Source organism: Vidua macroura, chromosome 3 (genome assembly GCF_024509145.1).
Source record: "Vidua macroura isolate BioBank_ID:100142 chromosome 3, ASM2450914v1, whole genome shotgun sequence".
NCBI classification, from domain to species: domain Eukaryota; kingdom Metazoa; phylum Chordata; class Aves; order Passeriformes; family Viduidae; genus Vidua; species Vidua macroura.
This window is the reverse complement of record NC_071573.1, coordinates 32,231,908-32,250,233: the sequence shown is the minus strand read 5'-3', so window position 1 is coordinate 32,250,233 and position 18,326 is coordinate 32,231,908. Positions and strand designations below refer to the sequence as shown.

General features: G+C 47.8%; 1 protein-coding gene across 3 annotated transcripts in view; it reads right to left on the bottom strand.

Moving 5' to 3' along the window:
* Positions 1-2,940: 2,940 nt before the first annotated feature.
* The window catches only part of COQ8A (coenzyme Q8A), a 43,588-nt gene continuing 28,202 nt past the window's right edge, over positions 2,941-18,326 (bottom strand). For all 3 annotated transcript variants that reach the window (XM_053974121.1, XM_053974122.1, XM_053974123.1), the window contains 10 exons: positions 16,465-16,587; positions 12,797-12,882; positions 11,594-11,734; positions 10,414-10,495; positions 8,960-9,053; positions 7,984-8,125; positions 6,428-6,535; positions 5,624-5,689; positions 4,809-4,895; positions 2,941-4,314 (listed from right to left, as the gene is read on the bottom strand). In XM_053974121.1, the coding sequence (XP_053830096.1) occupies positions 4,021-4,314; positions 4,809-4,895; positions 5,624-5,689; positions 6,428-6,535; positions 7,984-8,125; positions 8,960-9,053; positions 10,414-10,495; positions 11,594-11,734; positions 12,797-12,882; positions 16,465-16,587 (1,223 nt within the window). In that variant the 3' untranslated portion in view covers positions 2,941-4,020. The remainder of the gene's footprint in view (positions 4,315-4,808; positions 4,896-5,623; positions 5,690-6,427; positions 6,536-7,983; positions 8,126-8,959; positions 9,054-10,413; positions 10,496-11,593; positions 11,735-12,796; positions 12,883-16,464; positions 16,588-18,326) is intronic.

Here is an 18,326-nt window from a genome sequence, read left to right as displayed (position 1 = left end):
TGTAGATGTTCTGTCTTTTTTTCCAACCTTCCCCCATTAAGCTTTGAGGGGGAAATGGAAAGGGGAATGATGGTGCTCCTGAAGATACAACACGCTGGTTTTAACACATTTGCACAAGTGCACAGTGGGAAGAAAAGGAGTATGTGAGAAAATCAATTTCCCTTTAACAGCTTTCAGAAAAAATAACCAGATCCTTTTAAAAATACAAAATCAAAGTCCCTGGATACTTCGCTATATTGAACTAAAGTTTTCCTGACCTTTTTCTTGGCTCAGCTGTGATAACCTAGGAAATAAGTAGTTAGGTAGTTGTAGTCAGTAGTTTTGTAGTCAGTTGTAGTCAGTGTTCCTCCTTCATTTGTAGTTACACATCAAATATTTCATCTGTCTTAGTGTTAGAAGCTGGATTGTTAGTTAGTTCTGAGCTACCACCATCACATTGGCCTTGATGCACCTTTAAGTACATCTCAGAATACCTGTGAAGTTTTGCATGTGCCCTGACCCTTTCCTGTCATCCACCCATTCCTCACAAGTCGGCCTGGAATTTCTCCCGTACTACAAAGTGTTGGTACATCTTCCTCTTCATTTATTCCCCTGTTGGTGTAATGTTGGAAATGGCCTCATTGGGCCTGAGGAAGTTTAGATTAGATATTAGGAAAATTTTCTTCACAGGAAGGCTTGTGAAATATGGGAACAAGCTGCTCAGGTGGAGTCACCATCCCTGGAAGTGTTCAAAGGATGTGTGGATATGGCACTTAAGGTTATGGTTTAATGGTGAACAAGGCAGTGCTGGGTTCAGGGTTGGTTGGGATGATCTTGGAGGTCTTTTCCAACCTCAGTGATTCTGGGGTAAGTCCTAGCTTTGGTACCTGCTTCAGTGACCCCCCTGCAGCAGGAATACAGGACTGGGCTGTTACTCATCCCTCACTGCCAGCAGTGCCAGCCTGGGCATTCTTCCACTTCCAAATCCTACCAGGACCAGGCATCATGATTCCCACTTCTTCCAAGGCCTTAGGCTGCCTTACTCCTGTCCCTCTGTTTTGGGCAAAATGTTTACTTTCTCAGTCCTTCACTCCAGTTCACATGGATTTAAGCCCATCCCATTGAGGCAGCTGCTGTAGCTCTGGGACATACCCTGGTTCCTGTGCTCTGACTTTTCAATCAGTGCTTTATTTCTGATTTCCCAGGGGTCCAGTTGCACATCACAGCTGTGAAGGTCTTGGGAAATGGGCCTTGTAGTGTCAGGGATTTGGACATTAGAAAAGCAGAAAGTGAACTGTGTGTTTACCTCCTGTTCTGCTCCTCAGCATTTAGTTTCTGTTTTGATGTAGCAGCCAGGTTGACTAAAGAAAGAAGGTAGGAAAATCACTGCTACCAGAGGTAGCCTCAGTCTTGATCCTTTAGAATGGAAAATCACAGTCATAAGAGAGAGAGGCAGCTTTAATCTGCAGCTTGCCCTGTGCAAAGAAGAAAGTCATAAGAGAGAGAGGCAGCTTTAATCTGCAGCTTGCCCTGTGCAAAGAAGAAATGTTTTCAGAAGAGATTTTTCTAGACCATAGAAGCTTCTTGCAGCATAGAAACAGCCACATCCTCAACCCTGCAAGCACAGTTCAAGCAAATGCAGTGGCTGGCACAGACCAAGTGTTCCTCCTCATTGTACAATGTCACAACTTCTCTGACTTGAAGCCAGAGTTCCTAGCTCAAGTTTTCTACATGGCTGTTCTCTGACATGCAATTCCTCCTGTCACAAATCTCTCTGGACAAAGCTACAGCCATTATTAATGCTTTCAGAGCATACACAAAAGGTCAGGAGAATTAGTGACTGAGAGCTCTAATTAGCTCTCCTAATAAAGCAACATCTCAGCTTCTGCAAGTTGCTACCCTCTTGCAAATGCAAAAAACAACTCCACTCTTCAGCTGGATGTCATTCCTAAACACTCTCCAGAAGGAGAGTGTTTGCCAGGAGTTGAATACTCTTGCCCCAGCATGGTATACACAAAATCTGGGCTCACATGGACAAGTGGAAAACTCAACTGCAATGTTCCAGCTTACTCTGCCACCTTTGCAAGTTCTCTGAACATGCTGGCCTTGAATCTTCAGTTTCAGAAAATCTGCTCTGAAACTCACCTAATCTAATTCCCTTGTCAGCTTTTTATACTTTGCTTTTTAAACTTTAACATAAGCATTTAACAGCTCAAACAACTCTGCTGTTTTTACAGCTGCAAGGTCTAGATCCAAAGGAGAGAAACTAAACAATGTCTACCAGAACTCAAAACAAGGAAAGTTACTGTAACTTTGTGTAACTGCTTGATGCAAAACTATTACTTCACTGAACAGCAGAGTTAACTCTTCTCAAAAGGTTAGCAGTAATCTGACTGATATTTTGAGCTGAACTGCACTGCATCTTGTTCAACAAAGTCTTAAATGAAGTGGTTTATATGTTTATGGCTTTGGAATAAAGATAATACTATAACCTGTTTTCCTTTTTCTCAGAGGTCCCTCCTGACAGAGACCATTTATTCACTTACCTGTTCTCTCCCTCTGAAGTGTCAGCTGTCAGGATTTCACACATGCTGAAGTGTAAGATCAGGCAACCTGGCCATTTCCAGGCTCTGTTACTGTGTAGAACCAGCTGAGCCTGCTGGTAAATAAATGCCTGGCACTTGCCAGACAAGGACACCTGCCTTATGAGCACCAGGTAAGCCTCAACTCCAACAGCCTCTCCTTCACAAGTGCAGGAATGGCAAAGAGACACATGTTCAGGAGACTGCTAACAGAGTGATTAAACCAAGGAAGATTAAAAACCAAGTAAACTACCAGGGATTTTCATGGCATGAACAAGCTTCAGCTTCTGCTGAGCTGCTGTTTATCCCCCAGAACAGGACACTGCTCACTTGAGTGCCCATTGCCACACCAGAAGATGACACAGCCACAGGCAGCAGGCCCACCGCACAAGCACTTGTTTATTGACATCGGGAAGTCGTACAGATACAGGCTTTGTACAAAAACCTACAAAAGTCGATTTCCTAGCTTGACTCCAAGAGTTTAAAACTGTGCGTCTGGTTTGAACTGTGTGACATTTCAGCTGGAGCTGCTCAGAGGCAGGACATTTGTTCGCCATGCTGCAAGTTCTGCCTTACAGGGAAACACACAGAGGAGGGTCTTAATCAGGAGTCCAGCAAGCAGTGGGTGTCAGAGTTGTAGCTTATCTAAGTTGCCCTCAGGAAAGCTGATACCTACCAGACAGTGCAGAATCCCACTATTTGTGCTCAGCTACAGCTCTGCTGATTACATGTTTGACTCCCAGAACTGAGATGGGTTGTGAGAGTGTGTATGTGTGTGTGTTTAAAAGAGACTGGCATTCAATTCTCGGCCTTTTAAAATATTTCCTATGTTTAGCTTGCAAGCCAAAAAGAGGCAGAAAGCATAAAACTTCTACTTACACACACGCCCCTTGCATAAAACCAATGTCAGTAGAATCCAGGAGGGTTCTCAGACTGCCACCACTTGACCTACAAAAATGTGGGGGAGGTGCTGGATGTGTCTGTGGTAGGGAACACCTTGGTATTTCATTATCTAAATTCACAGTATGAAAACTACTTGAATTCCACCTCAGCTTGAAAGAGGGAAGGTTTTTAAAAAACAATTTGTGGACAATTACAAATAGGTTTCAATATTAAATTCTGCTCTCATCCTCCTTCCCCTACTTGTTACAAAACCCTCTCAATATGCAGCCACCATCACAATGTTACGAATGCATTCAAGGTAGTCAGCTGGTGCCTTGAAGCAGCACAAAAGCACTCAGTTTCCTGCAAGCTGTGGGCTGTGTTGGCAGTCCAGGCAGGACAGGCACAGCAGGAAAGAGCAGCTTTGTCCTCGTGGAATGCACACTTGGCTTCCAGGGCATGGGGCTGCTGTATCTCAAGAGGATGGAGAGCTGGGGAGCAACGCAGGGGAGGCTTAGAACGCTCTCTGCAAGGCTCAGCCGAACCAGGCCCTCAGAACAAGACAAGTTCATTCTTACTACTCCTCTGGCTTCTTGCCCCTTCTGCTCCAGTATTTGCTATATGCCTCTTGGAACATGTTTTTGCAGGGAATTTTGGCCTTCAGTTTAGTGCAGATCAGGAAAGAGCCACCCATCTTCCGATGAAGAGAGTAGGTCTCTTCTGGTGGGGGGATGAGCCGATGCTTCAGCATGATTGGGATTAAACCATGGATCTTTTCAGTGGTGCTTTGGTTGCCAAAATCAAAAGGCTCCTCAGATGCAAAAGCCTCTCCCAGGATGAGGACAGCATTTAAGTGGGCATCTTCCATTTCCTGCCCAAAAGGAAAGAGGGATAAGTAACACCACTAGCCATGACAACCACAAAGGAGGAAAAGAAATGCTAGTGCAACAGCAGCAGCTCAGAAGAAACAGCCCTATCCACGACAAAGGGAACCTCCAGCTCCCAGCAAGACTGAGGAACATCTAGTTCATACAGTTTTGAGCAACTAAACCTTCCAGAAGACCATCTTCCCAGTCATGAAACTGGGAAGATAGTCCCAGTTGGAATTGTCATCAGCTGCAGGGTCTTGCACAGGGAGAGGAAGAAGGACAGTGGTTTTGGGGCTAGCTGTATCCTCATTACTTTTCCTGCTCCCAAAAGGAAGTGAGAACAAAAGCCAAAACGTTTTTTATCCTCCTCCCTCATGCTTATCAAAAGGGCTTTTGGACTGACACTTTAACCACATCAAGAAATATGGGGAATTTCACAGATCTGCAATCACCTTATCTGTGGCCAACACCAAAATCAGACCCTTCTGCTCCATACCTTGATTTCATAGCCAGTGAGGAATTTCATTTCAATGGATTTTTTCAGTACTCTCTCTCTGTCCATGTCAGCAGCTGCCTTGATTACCTGAGAAGGAAGAATACTTTCAGGAGAGCCAAGAGAGGACTGAACAATAGGACTGCTGCACAGGCCACAGGAACACACATCAACACCACCCACCTGCTCACTCCCTTGCCTCTGCCCTCTCTTCAGGGGCCTGCATGCTGGGCAGTCTAAGAGCTACTGGCTGAAAGATCCACCTCTTCCCAACAGGGCTACACATGGCCCAGAGAAAGAAAGAGACAGCCAAAAAGCTGCACAAATAGCCAGGCCCTCCCCGAAAGAAATAGCAGAGCCGACTGTGAGCAGCTTTAGGTGGCAGCTGCTGGTCCTGGCAGTTCAGTTACCACGTGCAGAACATGGTGATCACAAAGGAAGCACGTCTGGCTTCACATCAATTTATCTATCTGTGGAAAAGCTGGAAATCTCAAGAAGAGATGGGGAACAAGCAATTCCTGCATATCCTCATATAAAAATCACAGAATTGTGAGTGCTCTGATACACCCTGTTGCCTAAGGCCCCCAGCCAAGCATCACTGCAGTTCACTTTTGTGAATATCCCACCTCAGAGAGCCAGCAGCTTGCAGCACATATGCAGACAGCCATGGCAAGGGATGAAACAGGAACAGGGACCACTCTCTTGCCTCCAGCCCTGCTTCCCTCCACACCCAAAGTGTATTAGTGTACAGAGTGATAACAGATAAGAGTATTTGCAAAATCAAGTGCAGTTCTCTAGGACACAGTGCAAAACCTCACCTCTATGTAGACATCTGTGAACTTCTCATCAAACCCTCGAGTTGCTCCAAAGTCCAGCAGAGCCACCTGGAAATGGACAAAAGTGTTTATATTACAGTCAACCGTTCTGGTAGAACCTGATGTTAAGAATGCTCCTGATTTCTTCAGGAAGCTCAGCTGTCTTTCCCAGCTCTTCTCTGCATCCCAACTGCCCCCAAGTCCTTTATTCCCAGTCTGCAGCCCCAACAGCTGCACCAGTACAGGGCTGAAGAGGAATGGCCAATGCCCAGTGCCCACACTGCCACACCTGCTCTGCTGGCAGCTCCACTCAGGCTCCATGTGCAGGGACAGAGCAGCATTGAACCTTTTCCCAGCACTTTGCCGCACAGACCTCAGGAATAAAAAGCAATTCCATCTGCCCTACAGAGCACAGACAAGCAGCCAAACCAATGAGCAGCAATTGCTACCCTTATCTTCAGCACAGCACAAGAGCATTTAACTGAATAGTCCTGGGCTCAGGTGTGTCCTGGTAGAGCAGTGCCTGCTGCAGCTTCCCAGTGACCCTCTTCAAAACAGATCCTGAGGTTAAGAAGTAGCTGTGACTGCTCAAGGGCCAGGGTTACAGCAGCCCTGCTTTCCTACCGAGCCCTAGTGAGGGCAAGTGCCAAAGGGACATTTCCCTGTGCTATCTGCCCATATCTCAAGGACAGGAATCTGAGGGAATCTCAGTCAGGGCTCATTAAGTGGGGAGTGGGAGTGAGGAATAATCAAAAGCTGATGAAAATGAATGTTTGTATAGGCAGAACAGTGGCTGCTCAGGCTTACCTTGTGCAGCTGTGGGTCATAGAAGAAGTTTGACCAGTTGGGGTCAGTCTGCATGTACCGGAACTCAAACAGCTCCCGCAGGCACAGCACCAGGATGTTGTGACAGATCTTTTAAAACAAGGAGAGACAAGAAACAAGTCAGGAGAGCAGCGAGCCCTACTCACACCTGTAACTTAGAGCAGGCATCAGCAAACAGGGAACACGTCACCACATCAGCAGGAGCCATCTTCTCTAAGCTGCCAAACTCCTGCAGAGGTGAAGGAGCACCTCTCAGCAACTCCCAGCCCACACCTGCCATGGGGCGTCCTCAGCAGATCGCACAGATGGTCCAGTGCTCATCCAACTGCATTCTGGTCCTGCCTTTTAACTTTCCAGCATTGACTACACACTGGGTGGCTGCAAGAATGGGAATCTTGCATGATACACAGACCCAGCATGCACTCTTGTGGGTTCAGCACTGACCCAGCTTGAGGGAGGAGCAGTAGAGCCACACCTCGGGACCAACAGAAGCAAGGGTAGCAGTCCCTGAAGACCCTCCTGCTGAAATACACACTCCAGCAGACACTCCAGCAGAGCTTTTCTGTGGCAATTGCTAAGCTGGAGCCTGTTCAGCAGAGCTGCCAGCCTCACTCTGACCCTCTCCAGCTTCTGCAAAGCTGAATAAACATCATATCCAGGGTGAAAGGAAGAGAGCACCAAAGGCAAGCCCAGCCCTGCTACAGGACACTCCCATTTGGGTCAGAAGGCAGAGGGTCAGCCAGGCCAGTGGCTTACAGGAAAGAAGGGCTGTTCCTGCAACAACAGCCCAGCTCACAGCCTTTTAAAATGACTCCTGGTGATAGAGCAGCTCATTGCTGGGGACAGTCCCTAAGAATAGCCAGCCAGTTCTGGCACAGCTTCAAATCTAATGTGACACTGAGATCTGTTTAACTAGAGGAACATAATCTGTCCTCTTCCCTAGTGTCCTGCTAACAGCTGACAGCTCACACCAAGAAACACACACACACACACATCCAAATACCAGGACAGTTATTTCTGCCACTAGAACAGCTGCTTGTCCCACCACAGCACTCCAGTCCCTGGCTATATTCAGCATCAACACCCACCTATCCCCACATCCCTGCTTTTGTTTACTGACAGGTACTTTTCCAGCAGCCCTGTGCAACACAGGTCAGTCCTGCAGTAATGACACCCAACTGCTTACACTGGGATGAATCTGCAATCCTGCCCAGAAGAGCAGCTGCATTAGACCCCTTTTCCCTTACTGACAGTCCCCCAAACCTAAGGTCATCAGAAATGGCATCACACAGTGAGGCTACCTCCCCTTCAGCTGTCCTTGCCATTCAAGCCCTCCAACCCCTCCCTGCTGAATGCTGGTGCCTGCAAGGCCCAAACAAGCCTTCCCTAAACAAGTCTTCCTAGAGACTCCAGACAGTCCCTGACTCCAGCCCTGCTCAGGGTTTGCTGTGCCACAAGGCATCCCCTAGTCTGGCAGTCACAGACAGGCCGAGCACAGGGCTCTGAGCAAGGGCAGAAGCACAGCCTCCCCAATCTACCTCATTTCGAATCTCCTGGCTCAGCCCTTCAGCTTGATCCAAGGGAAAGCCAGACACCAGCTCTGTGGTCAGCACGTGCTTGCTGCACAGCTCATCTATTACTCTTGGTACATAAAAGAAGGGGTCGTCTTTCAGCAGCTCCCTAGGGATGAAGAAAGGAGAGGAAAAGGTTTAGGAGCCCTGAGAAGAGACAATCCCATCAGCAACACCTCACACAGCCCTTCACAGCCTCTCCCCACACCCTGGCTGGGGCTGCCAGGATGTTTTCCTCAGCAATTACAGTAGGGATTAAGTCAGCAGAAACCCTGCCAGTGACTTACAGCTGCTGCCAGCTCCTGAGGTCACATCTCCTGCCAGAGCAGTGATATTAAGAAGGCTCCAGGCCGGTGCATCAAGGGGCACTGGGCTCTTTTGCTCACCCCACTTGGCTTTAGGGCCAGACTACACACATGGAAGAATTACTTCGCAGTAATTCTGGAGCAGTGCCACAGGGGCAGTTCTGCAGCAGGACAGGAAGAGCATCCAGCCACCATGCAAACAATCTGGATGCTATGGCAATCTAAGGGAGCAGGCAGCACTGGAGGTGGTAACTGCTTTAAGAGAGCTGAACTGAAAACCTCCTAGGCTGAAGGCTGAAGGATGGGAGAAGTTAACAACAGGCTGAGATAAGAGCACACAGAAGAGCACTGCAACCCAGCCTCAGGAGTTACTGCAGCACCTTCACATGTGGCAGAACAGACAGATTTGCATGGGAGGAGGTGACCACATTTCAGCTGACTGAAGCCATGCCCAGCTGAGACAAGGAGGTGATTTTGGGGGACAGCTCAGGCCACAACCATGCACCCTTCCCGTGTGCCACATGGCAGGGCACAGTAGTCAGCTCCCCACCATCCCTGAAGTTAAGCAACCTCTCCTGCCTCTCTCTCTCACACACACACACACACAGAAGGGGTTAACGGCAATAGTGGGAACATACTGGAATTTCCTTGCACAGGCAGCTTCTCTCAGGTAGTCACACTCCAGGGCCAGCTCTCTGCTCACAACTTCAATCAAGTGCTCTGGGAACAAACCTGAAAGTCAAACAATACAGGAGAGAGCAAGCTTAGAAAAAAGGATCTCCTCAGGCTAAGCTTTCCAGAGCTGCAGCTGAGGAGCAGCCAGCTGTCCAGTCAGCTGAGCTGAGGAGTACAGGAGGCCCCAGAGCGCCACAGTGTAGTTCCAATTAGATGCAGGTTGTGCAGTAATCCCAGGCCCAGGCTACATAGCTGCTCCTAAGCCAAGGTACATCAACACCACTGCTCTGTGCAGCAGAGCTCTGTCTTCTCCCAGCTCCCACCCCACAGCCCAAGCTCCTGCTATTGGCATGGCTGTGCAGGGACACAGACCAAAGACAAGCACCCAAGCACTGGGCAAAAGCAGCAAAAACAGCTCCATATCTGCCTCCAAGTGGCAGCAGGCACTGCCAGGTAGAAACAGTCAGCATGACTAATACAGCGCACTGCAGCAGCAGCACGTAGCCAGGGCCTGAGATGCCAAGCCCAGTCTTCTTAGTCTTGAAGTTGGAAAACCAATCTACTTCTTGGGCCAGACACAGCTGGGGCTGCAGTAACCTCTGCAGGGCTCTGCCCAGCCAGCAGAGAGAACAGTCCCAGATTCTGTCAGCACCCACCCTGATTTTAGGAGCAGCATTTTTACACTCCCACTACTATTTACAGCTGCTGCAGGCAGGTATTTGGAAAAAAGAGTAGTAAGTCCTGCATTCCCTGTGGGAAAAGGGACTTTTCCATGTGCTGGGACACTGAGCAAGTTCTAAGTCAGACAGTTCTCCACAGCTCTGATTAGAAAGAATAGAGAAGGTCTGGGAAGAGCACAGAATGGCAGGCATGGAGAGCTACAAGGGAACATGAAGAAGAATGAGTTCTGCCAAATGTACCAGAAAGTAACAGGACAAAGCAAGACTACCTCACCTGAACACTGCCCACACTCCAAGCCTAGAAAGCCATGAAAAGTGAGTATTCCCAGGCACTTTATTTTATGCCAAGAATCCCTATGGGTCTGTCTCTATAGAGAACACACAGAGACAAGTGCAGGTTACTCTGGCAGGTGTGTGCATACACATGGCCAGAAAACACACAGGTGCACTTCCCACCCCACCAAGTGGGCACTGGGGCAGGCATGTGCCCCAGCAAAGGCAGCAGCAGCTCTGCAGCCAAACAGGGGAACAGAGCATGGCTCCCCAAGGTGGCCCTGCACCCTCGGCCCACATCTGCTCCCTCTTCTGCTTTCTGCAGGAAATCTGCTCCTGGGCAGACTTAGTCAGTTTCCTCAATCTTTGGAGGGACACATGAAATGTGCTGCTTGAAAGGGCTTGGCAGAACTTGACCTGCACCAGTGAGAACACAGGGCCTACCAGGGTCTCTGTCTTTTTACCTTCAGGGAGAATATTGCTCATGCTCAGGACAGCCATCAGGTTGTTCACGTCACTGTTGATGCTCTGGGCGACTCCGGGGTACTGTGGGACAGAATGTGAGAGAGCAATGTTGAGATTAGATGGCCTGGTTGTACAGGGCATGATAAAAATACATGGCTCAGCATCCACTGCCCCCACATCACAGCCACCTACAGCCTGGCAATGAGCCAGGGTATTCCTGAGCCACACATCCCTCCTCCTCTAAAAGCTTATTCAAAGCCCAGCATCTAAACCAGAGGACAGAGAGAAAGGCTAATATGCAGCTCCTTGCAATCAGAATGGCTTTGTTCAGATCCTCTAATGGGAATTCTTCCAACACATGATCGGTTCTCAGACACACAAATCTCACAACAGCCACGACAGTCAGTCATTTCCCTCCCACAGCTGAAAGCACACACCCCTGGAAGCTCCAGTGTGTCATTCCCAGCAGCAGGGCAAGTGGTGAGGCCCCAGCCCAGTCCTGGCAAAGGCACCTCATCCTGTTCTCACCCTGTCTGTCAAGAAGGGAAGGAGCCTGCACGGCTGACGAAAATGTGTGCTGATGCCAAAGGGTTGAGTTTCTGCTGCTGTTACCTTGGCCTGACTTCAGAGAGCACTTGGGACACAAATGGCTTGAGAAGACATCAGCACCCACTGGTACTATTTCTAAAGTCTCCCCATACTACAAAAACCCAGCAATGAGTTGATGAGCTTTGCCTGCGATACCGCTCAGTCAGCAAGGGACCTCACTCCTTGGGATTATAAACCATGCTGTACAAGGAGCTTTAGCTCTAGAACGTAGGTTTGTTGGAAACCGCCACCTGAGGTTGCTGACACCCAGAAAGGGGCCTGGGGCATGTGCACATCCCAGAAAGGATGGAGCAGGTGGGACCCTCCCATACAGCCCTAAAAGTACAAGCAGTCCCTCAGCACCATTATCCCATACTGCACTGAAATATCTATGGGATGTCTCCTGCTCATCTGGACTCAGACTGGCTCAAGCTGCAAAGCCCTTTCCTGTCTTTTCCACTCAACTTGCACTAGGTAAGATATCACATCTTCACTTCCATTAACATGTTTCTTATTTGTCTAGCAGTACTGATGCAGCTCCCCTGCCCTTCTGTAAGCACAAACAAGACATGGCTGCTCTGTAAAGCCCACCTGGATTTTCATGGCAACTTCTTTCCCGTTTTTCAAGCGTGCCAGATGAACCTGACCAATTGAAGCAGCAGCAAAGGGACGTTCTTCAAAGGACTCCAGTTTATCCCTCCAGTTGGGGCCGAGATCATTATTCAGAGTTTTCTACAAATAAATAGAAAGGATCAGGGTATGGGAAGCAAAGATTTAAGACTTGCTGTCTTGGAAATCACGTTCCTCTAAGGTGACCAAGTTCTGACTACCTATAACCTGCTTTCTAGATCATCCTCTGTGCCTTGTCATTGCACACCAAGGCAAGGAGTGGTGCAGCCAGCAATGCTGCCCCAGCCCTGGACAGGTGCCTGATCAGATCAGATCTCTGTGGGGCTCTGCCCTAAAGGACAGAAATCTTGAACACAAACACTGCTGCCTTGGCATACAAACATCCTCTTTTAGGTGTCACTCGCTGTCTTCCAGAAAATAAACAAGGAAAATGAGTTAGCTATTTCTCCTCTTTCATCATGCTGCTAAGCTGAAGAGAAGCAATCCAGGTACGACTCTCTTTAAGGCAATATTGACATTTAAATATCGCAGCCTGCTTTAACATTTTTTTTTGCTACCCTGACAGACTGCCATATTTAAGTTCTAGCTCTGCTTAGTGTCTTTCAGAAGGTAAGTAGTGCTGGCAGTTCCTTTGGCATCACCCTTTACACGTTAATTTACAGAGAACATATACACAGGGAAAAGCAAACTTTGCTTCAATCTAGGTTTTCTTGATGGCAAGTTAACCAAAATGGTAGGGACAAAGCTGCTGTTAATTTTCCAGCAGACTGAGGCTTGTAAGTCTGTTTCTAAAATGGGATGTAGACATACCTAAACACCACCTTAAGACCCACAAGAAAGAGAAGAGGAAACACAAGAGGAAGCTACACTTAACAAGGCCCTATAATCATATTTGTGGCAGCATCCTGCTCCATATCAACATTAATCTCAGGACATGAAAAACTCCCAATTTTTCCCCCCCTCTGTCTAGACCCAAACTTCCATTTTTTGAGAAGAAAGACAACACATAATTGAGAGAAGGAATCACACGTTACCCCCCACTGAAAATATGTAACATTATTGAAATCTTCCATAAAATCCCCATCCACCTCCCTTATTGAGGGAGGTGGCATTTCTTCTGTCCATTGTCCCTTTCCCTGATAAGCACTCAGGAATATTCCTCACCATCATCTGCTTTATTGGCATGAAGTCGGCACTCTGACGCACACGCTCAAAAATCCTCTGGAGATGGGGGTTGATGAAGGCATCATCTGCCAAGGAAAAGCACACAGCAGTCAGTGCAGGCATTGCATTCTTCAACACACAAAGAAATGTGCTCCCGCATTAAGGCATTGAGACAAGTCAGGCTGTCCTGCCCCAGGCACACCCAGTGAAGGTTTTAGAAGTAATTATTTAGTTATTTTGGTGTGGTGACAGGCTGCATAGACCCAAGAGCGGAGAGCTCTGCCTCTGTCACACACCTGCCCATCTTCTGACTGGCAGCAGTAAAACATCCAGGTCTAGGAGAGGCCATTGCCTCATGGAAATGCAGGTCACAGAAGGGACCCCTGGAGAGCCATCCCAACGCTCTGAGGTTCCCAATGTGGTTTAATCCAGTTCATTTTAAGGGGCAGCAGCTCCTCTAGAATGCTGTGCATTGGTAAAACACCAGTTATACAAGTACTGAACTCTTGGAGAAACCAGGATTCAGCATCTGCTACTGTAAACAATTGCCCAAATGCAGAGCAGCTACAAGGGGGCAGAAGAGAACACAGCTGAGCCCAAACTTTTAAGTTAGAAGTATTTAGCAAACAAATATTTACACTCATAAGAGGAGGGGCTGGGGCATCTTGAAAGATTAGTCCTCTGCTTGAGCAAATTCTTCTACATCAACTCAGAGAAAAACTACCATTGCTGGCAAACTTTTATTTTCATAAATGATTATAGAGGAATCAGATTTATCTGCTACTCTCCCAACACTGGAAAAGTCCAGGCTACAAGCCTTGATCCTGAGAACTGAACCTGCACATGCAATTGTGACATTCAAACAAAAAATTATTGTTCCTCTCTAAATACACATGCATGAACCACCTTATGTCTATCCTAGGAAACAGGAAACAAACAGTGACCTTAAGAGGACTGTCCTGGGAAGAAGGGTGGAAAGGAATGGAGAAAAGAAGATAAATAATACAGAGGTGTGACATTAAGACTCAGCATTGTTTACAAATTCACACTGAAGCCATAGCAGCATTTAAAAGTACTAACACAACCCCACTGTGGAACCAACAGTTTTTAAGAGGAGCAGGCTTTGCAGGAACAGTGAGTAGAGCTCCTGCTGTGACGTTACAAACCCGCAAGAAGGTGAGACATTGCATTTGCGTGTGCACTGTGAACACTGAAAGAAAGACCTGCTCTGTCACTGATGGTGTATCACTGCCCAGCCTCTGAACATGCTAAAAAATATTCTCAGGGCTATGTGAAGGTATTAACCATCATGCTGCAACGTGTCACCTGCACTGCCAAGGGTGACTGGGCAAAAGGAGAATGGCTCTCACTAAGAGCGACTCCCACTCCCAGAAGCTGTTTGTGTCAAAGCATCAGCATCTGCCACAGGCATTCAGGATCAACTTCCTTTTTTCTGCTCACTGCTGATATCCATAAACCTCTCAGGGGGTTTCAACCCCTAGTCTGGAAGGGCATCCATCCTTAGCTGGGGTTCTTGACCACCCCCACCCTTTGTTCATGAGCACAATGTCAAATAGCCAAGAAACCTGCAAGTCCAGGCTGACTGTACAGAAACTCAGCAGCAATGTCAAAAATCAGTCTTGCCGTGGAAGCAACTCTGCCAGGCTTACAACATGCTGATGAATAAGGTTTTACGTCTTTGTGGTCAACTGGTGAGGCCATACTGGAACAAAACACAAAGCAGGAGCCAAGGTAGGGCACTCTCAGCTGGCAAATGCAGCTGCCTTTCCAACATCTCCCAAAACACAGGATGACTGGGGGCCTTTGCCATCTTTTCCGTGCATGACCTTTAGGAATGTGGGTCCCTAACAAATCCACTGACTCCCACATCAGGGAGACACTACAGACATCAAGGGTTTTAAGGACACGGCTTTGTGACTTGTGCTCAGCTACAGGGAGCCCCTGCCCCTTGTTAGCACCCAGACCTGCTGACAGAAGCACTGAATTCAAATTCACCAGGCCCCAGAGAAGCCCATGAAGTGGTAAGACCGGCATGATACCCTCCTGTCCAAACAACCAGCCCAAGAAACAGACACTCTCCATTGTTGATGGTGTCTGATTTATTTTACCACAGCTGTCCCCCATCAAGGTCACTATGGGCCTGTGTTTTTGCCAGGCACAGCAGAGTCCACACACTTACAGCAAGAGTCCAAATGAGGGCTGGGTACAACCACTGAGGTTGCTGTTCCTGACACCAGAGTGAAGTCAATCACCAAGTATTTGACACTCCTGCCAGAGCACCGTAACATTAGGAGACAGCAGGCAAGTTATAAAAATCCAGAACATTTCTGCTCCTCAGAGACAGCCTTTCATAGCTCCTTCCTCTACACTCACATCCAGGCCCGGGGCAGCTGTGCCCAACCTTGGGGATACAGCAGGCACAACTCAGTGGTGTCCCAAGAATCTGAAATTAATCCCACCAGAGTTTAACTGCAGAGCTCATTTCCAGGCATGGCTTGCTCAGCCCACATACTAGAGGCACTGGAAAGCAAAGAGCACAGGAGCTCCTCTTGGATCTGCACTGTGAGCCATCAGTGGCACCTGCCAGTTTCTGGAGGCTGAGAAAACAGCATGTGGGTGGCAGCCTTTGACACGGAAGCCAATGCCTCCCACTAGGATCTGCCAGGTGGCCATCAGCCTGGCAACCATCTAAACCAATTGATTAGCAAAAAAAAAATGCCAATCAGGGCTCTCTGGTTCAGTGAACTGATCTTGTTTTGTTGGCAAGCCCAAAGTATTTAACACTCTACTAGATCCAGTCTCATCAGCTAATACCTACAAAAATTTAAGTAGAAGCACAAGCCAAACAAAGTGAGTACTTCAAACACTCAGACACTTACTCAATTTCATAAACATATTGAAACCTAGTTCCAGACAAGTGTTACAACTATTTTTGGCTGGTTCTTTCATTCCCTATCAGGCTGGGCAGGAAGGCAAATTGCAAAGATCCAGATCAGGTTTGAACTGAGCACACTTGCCATCTTCCAGGAGTAACCTAACAGTTTACTGCAGGCACTGATGTCATTCATGCCTTCACCTGTGGTCACTGGCCTCAGAGTTCGATGGGTTAAGTAGCAATTTGAAGTCTTCTCAGGATGGTAACAAGTGTTTTATACCTGATAAGACTATCAGCTGTACTGGCCTTTCCAGTAAAGCTTCAGTGTTCACAGAGTACATAAACCACAAACAGGTTGCTGTAATGGGAGAGTATTGTGGATATAACCTTGACCACTTTTGGTGAACAAAGAACAGGATCACATTCTTGTCACCCTCCTTTCTAGCAGGACATATGCAATTAGAGTGTAACACAGCTCTGCTTCTTAACAATTGCTTGTAACACAGACTAAAATTCACATTGTCACCCTATTGTCAACCAATTTCAGTTACACACAATAAGGACATTGAGAGAGTGGTGGTATATAAGTACATGCATCTATTTATTTCATACTGAGATTAGATGGAACGCAAACATTTGCATCACTGCTCTCACAGGAGAAAGCCATTTGTTCAGAGTCTCCCCATTCACTTGACACTGCCTGATTGCAGACAGCTGACCCTGTGTCACACCTGGCAGCACTAAGGACAGCTGAGGACCTGCTGCCACTTACCTTGAATGCTTAGCATCTGTCCCAGCTTCAGTGCTGCTCCCCGGACCTTGCACAAGGTCCTCACGATCCTTTCTGCATTGGCCTCTGACAGGAATGGGCTAGAATCCATCACTGCTTTCTTCCCTGAGGGCAAGGAGACAGAGTATGAATGAAGAAGCTATACCTTATCTTGGCAAGCCCACTCCACTGTGTTAGTCCACATTCAACAGATTTGCCCTTCCCTAGGGAAATCAAACCAGGACTACACTGAGTGCCTTCACTGCAGCCCAGGGCCACAGACTGAATTGCACATGTGCCTTGAGACAACTTTGACATCGTTGGCTTGAGGGCCAGGAGCAGCAAGTCACAGCCTCCAAGAATGTGCTGCTCTGCAAACTGTCTGGGATCCTGGGTAGATATTGGTGCTTGAACTCACTGTGCCAGTCAGCACAGCCTAAAACACTGTGCAAAGGTGTCTTGAGTCCCACACCACGGGCTGCAGCACAGCCATAGCCTCAGAAGGGCAGCAGGAGTGAGCCACAGCAAGGGGGAATCCTCAAAAGCCTTGGAAGCACACTGGCACAGACCAACAGGCCTCTTCCAACCTCTTAATGTGGAAGCTTACACAGAACAAGGCCAAAATATGCGCACTCAAACATACACTTTCCTGTCTCCAAGCATGTGTAAAGCCTGATGTCTGACAGGCTCAGAGAGTTCACACAGCCATGTGTGACCAGTGCTACAGTTCCAAGTATGCAACAGTTGTGTGGCATAAGAAGCACTTCACTTTAATTTTTTTTTAAGGCAGAGGGGAAGGAGATCCTGATTCTAGTTTGTGGTCCCTTTGGGAGAAGCAAGCCAGAACTATCTTCCAGGGCAATGCCCAGTAGAGCAGGGACAGAGGGGGCAGGCAGACAACTACCCATCTCTTCTGCTGGGGCTGCAGATCAGCTCCTGCTGACAGCCAGCCAAGCAGGAGGAAGGTCAGGCCTTGCAGCCAGGCTGCAGAGCTCACAGCTCACATGCTGCTCTTGCAGATACATTGTTTTCAGAATACTTTAGAGGAACAGAGGACAGAACAGCTAAAGCCCCCATAAACAATAAGCAGCACCCAAAAAGGCACGGCAGATGAAAACAGCCCTGGAGATCTCAGGCAGCAGATGGAAATTACTGGTGTGTCATGTGCTGACTAGGACAGCCAGAGATCCTCTCCATCTCCTGGTAGTTCTCAGGAAGGTACACAGAGGGACTTAGACTGGCCAGGGGACAGGAGAAATAACAGAGACAGACTGAAGTAGCTGCTGTCTAAACTCTCTTAGCTCCCACAACTTGGTACCATTTTGTTGAGGTGCTAAGCATGTTACTGATCTGACAGACACCCTTCAGTCCCTGCAAGCAGCTGGATTGCTTACAGACCTTCCCTGCAGAAGTGATTCCACAGAACTCTCCACTGGCAGAGCACAGATGTGTCAGGTACAGGCTGCTCTCCTGCCCTTCATCCCCCTTTTTTCTTTCAACTGTTTGGTGGGATAGCAGCAAGATGGCACTGCCTGTGAGACATCTCTCTCTACAAATCCCTGTCCTAAGTCAAGGATGTAGAGGAAAAAGAGGAATAAAACCACCAGGAATACACAGGACAGCCATCCTGCTCTTATCTGCTTATCCTGTTCTTTCCATATCTTAAGAGCAAGATATGGAAAAGCAGGACAGGTCCAGAATTCACCACTTCCAGCACATTGCAATCCTCAGAGTACATTTTGCTCTGGATAATAGATGTAAGGAGACTTAGAGACTGAACAGGTAAAGCTACCCAGGGCAGAAGGATCTGTCTCTCAAGTGTCCTGTCAGGAAAACTGTGTCCTTAGCAATGATGAAGCAAATCC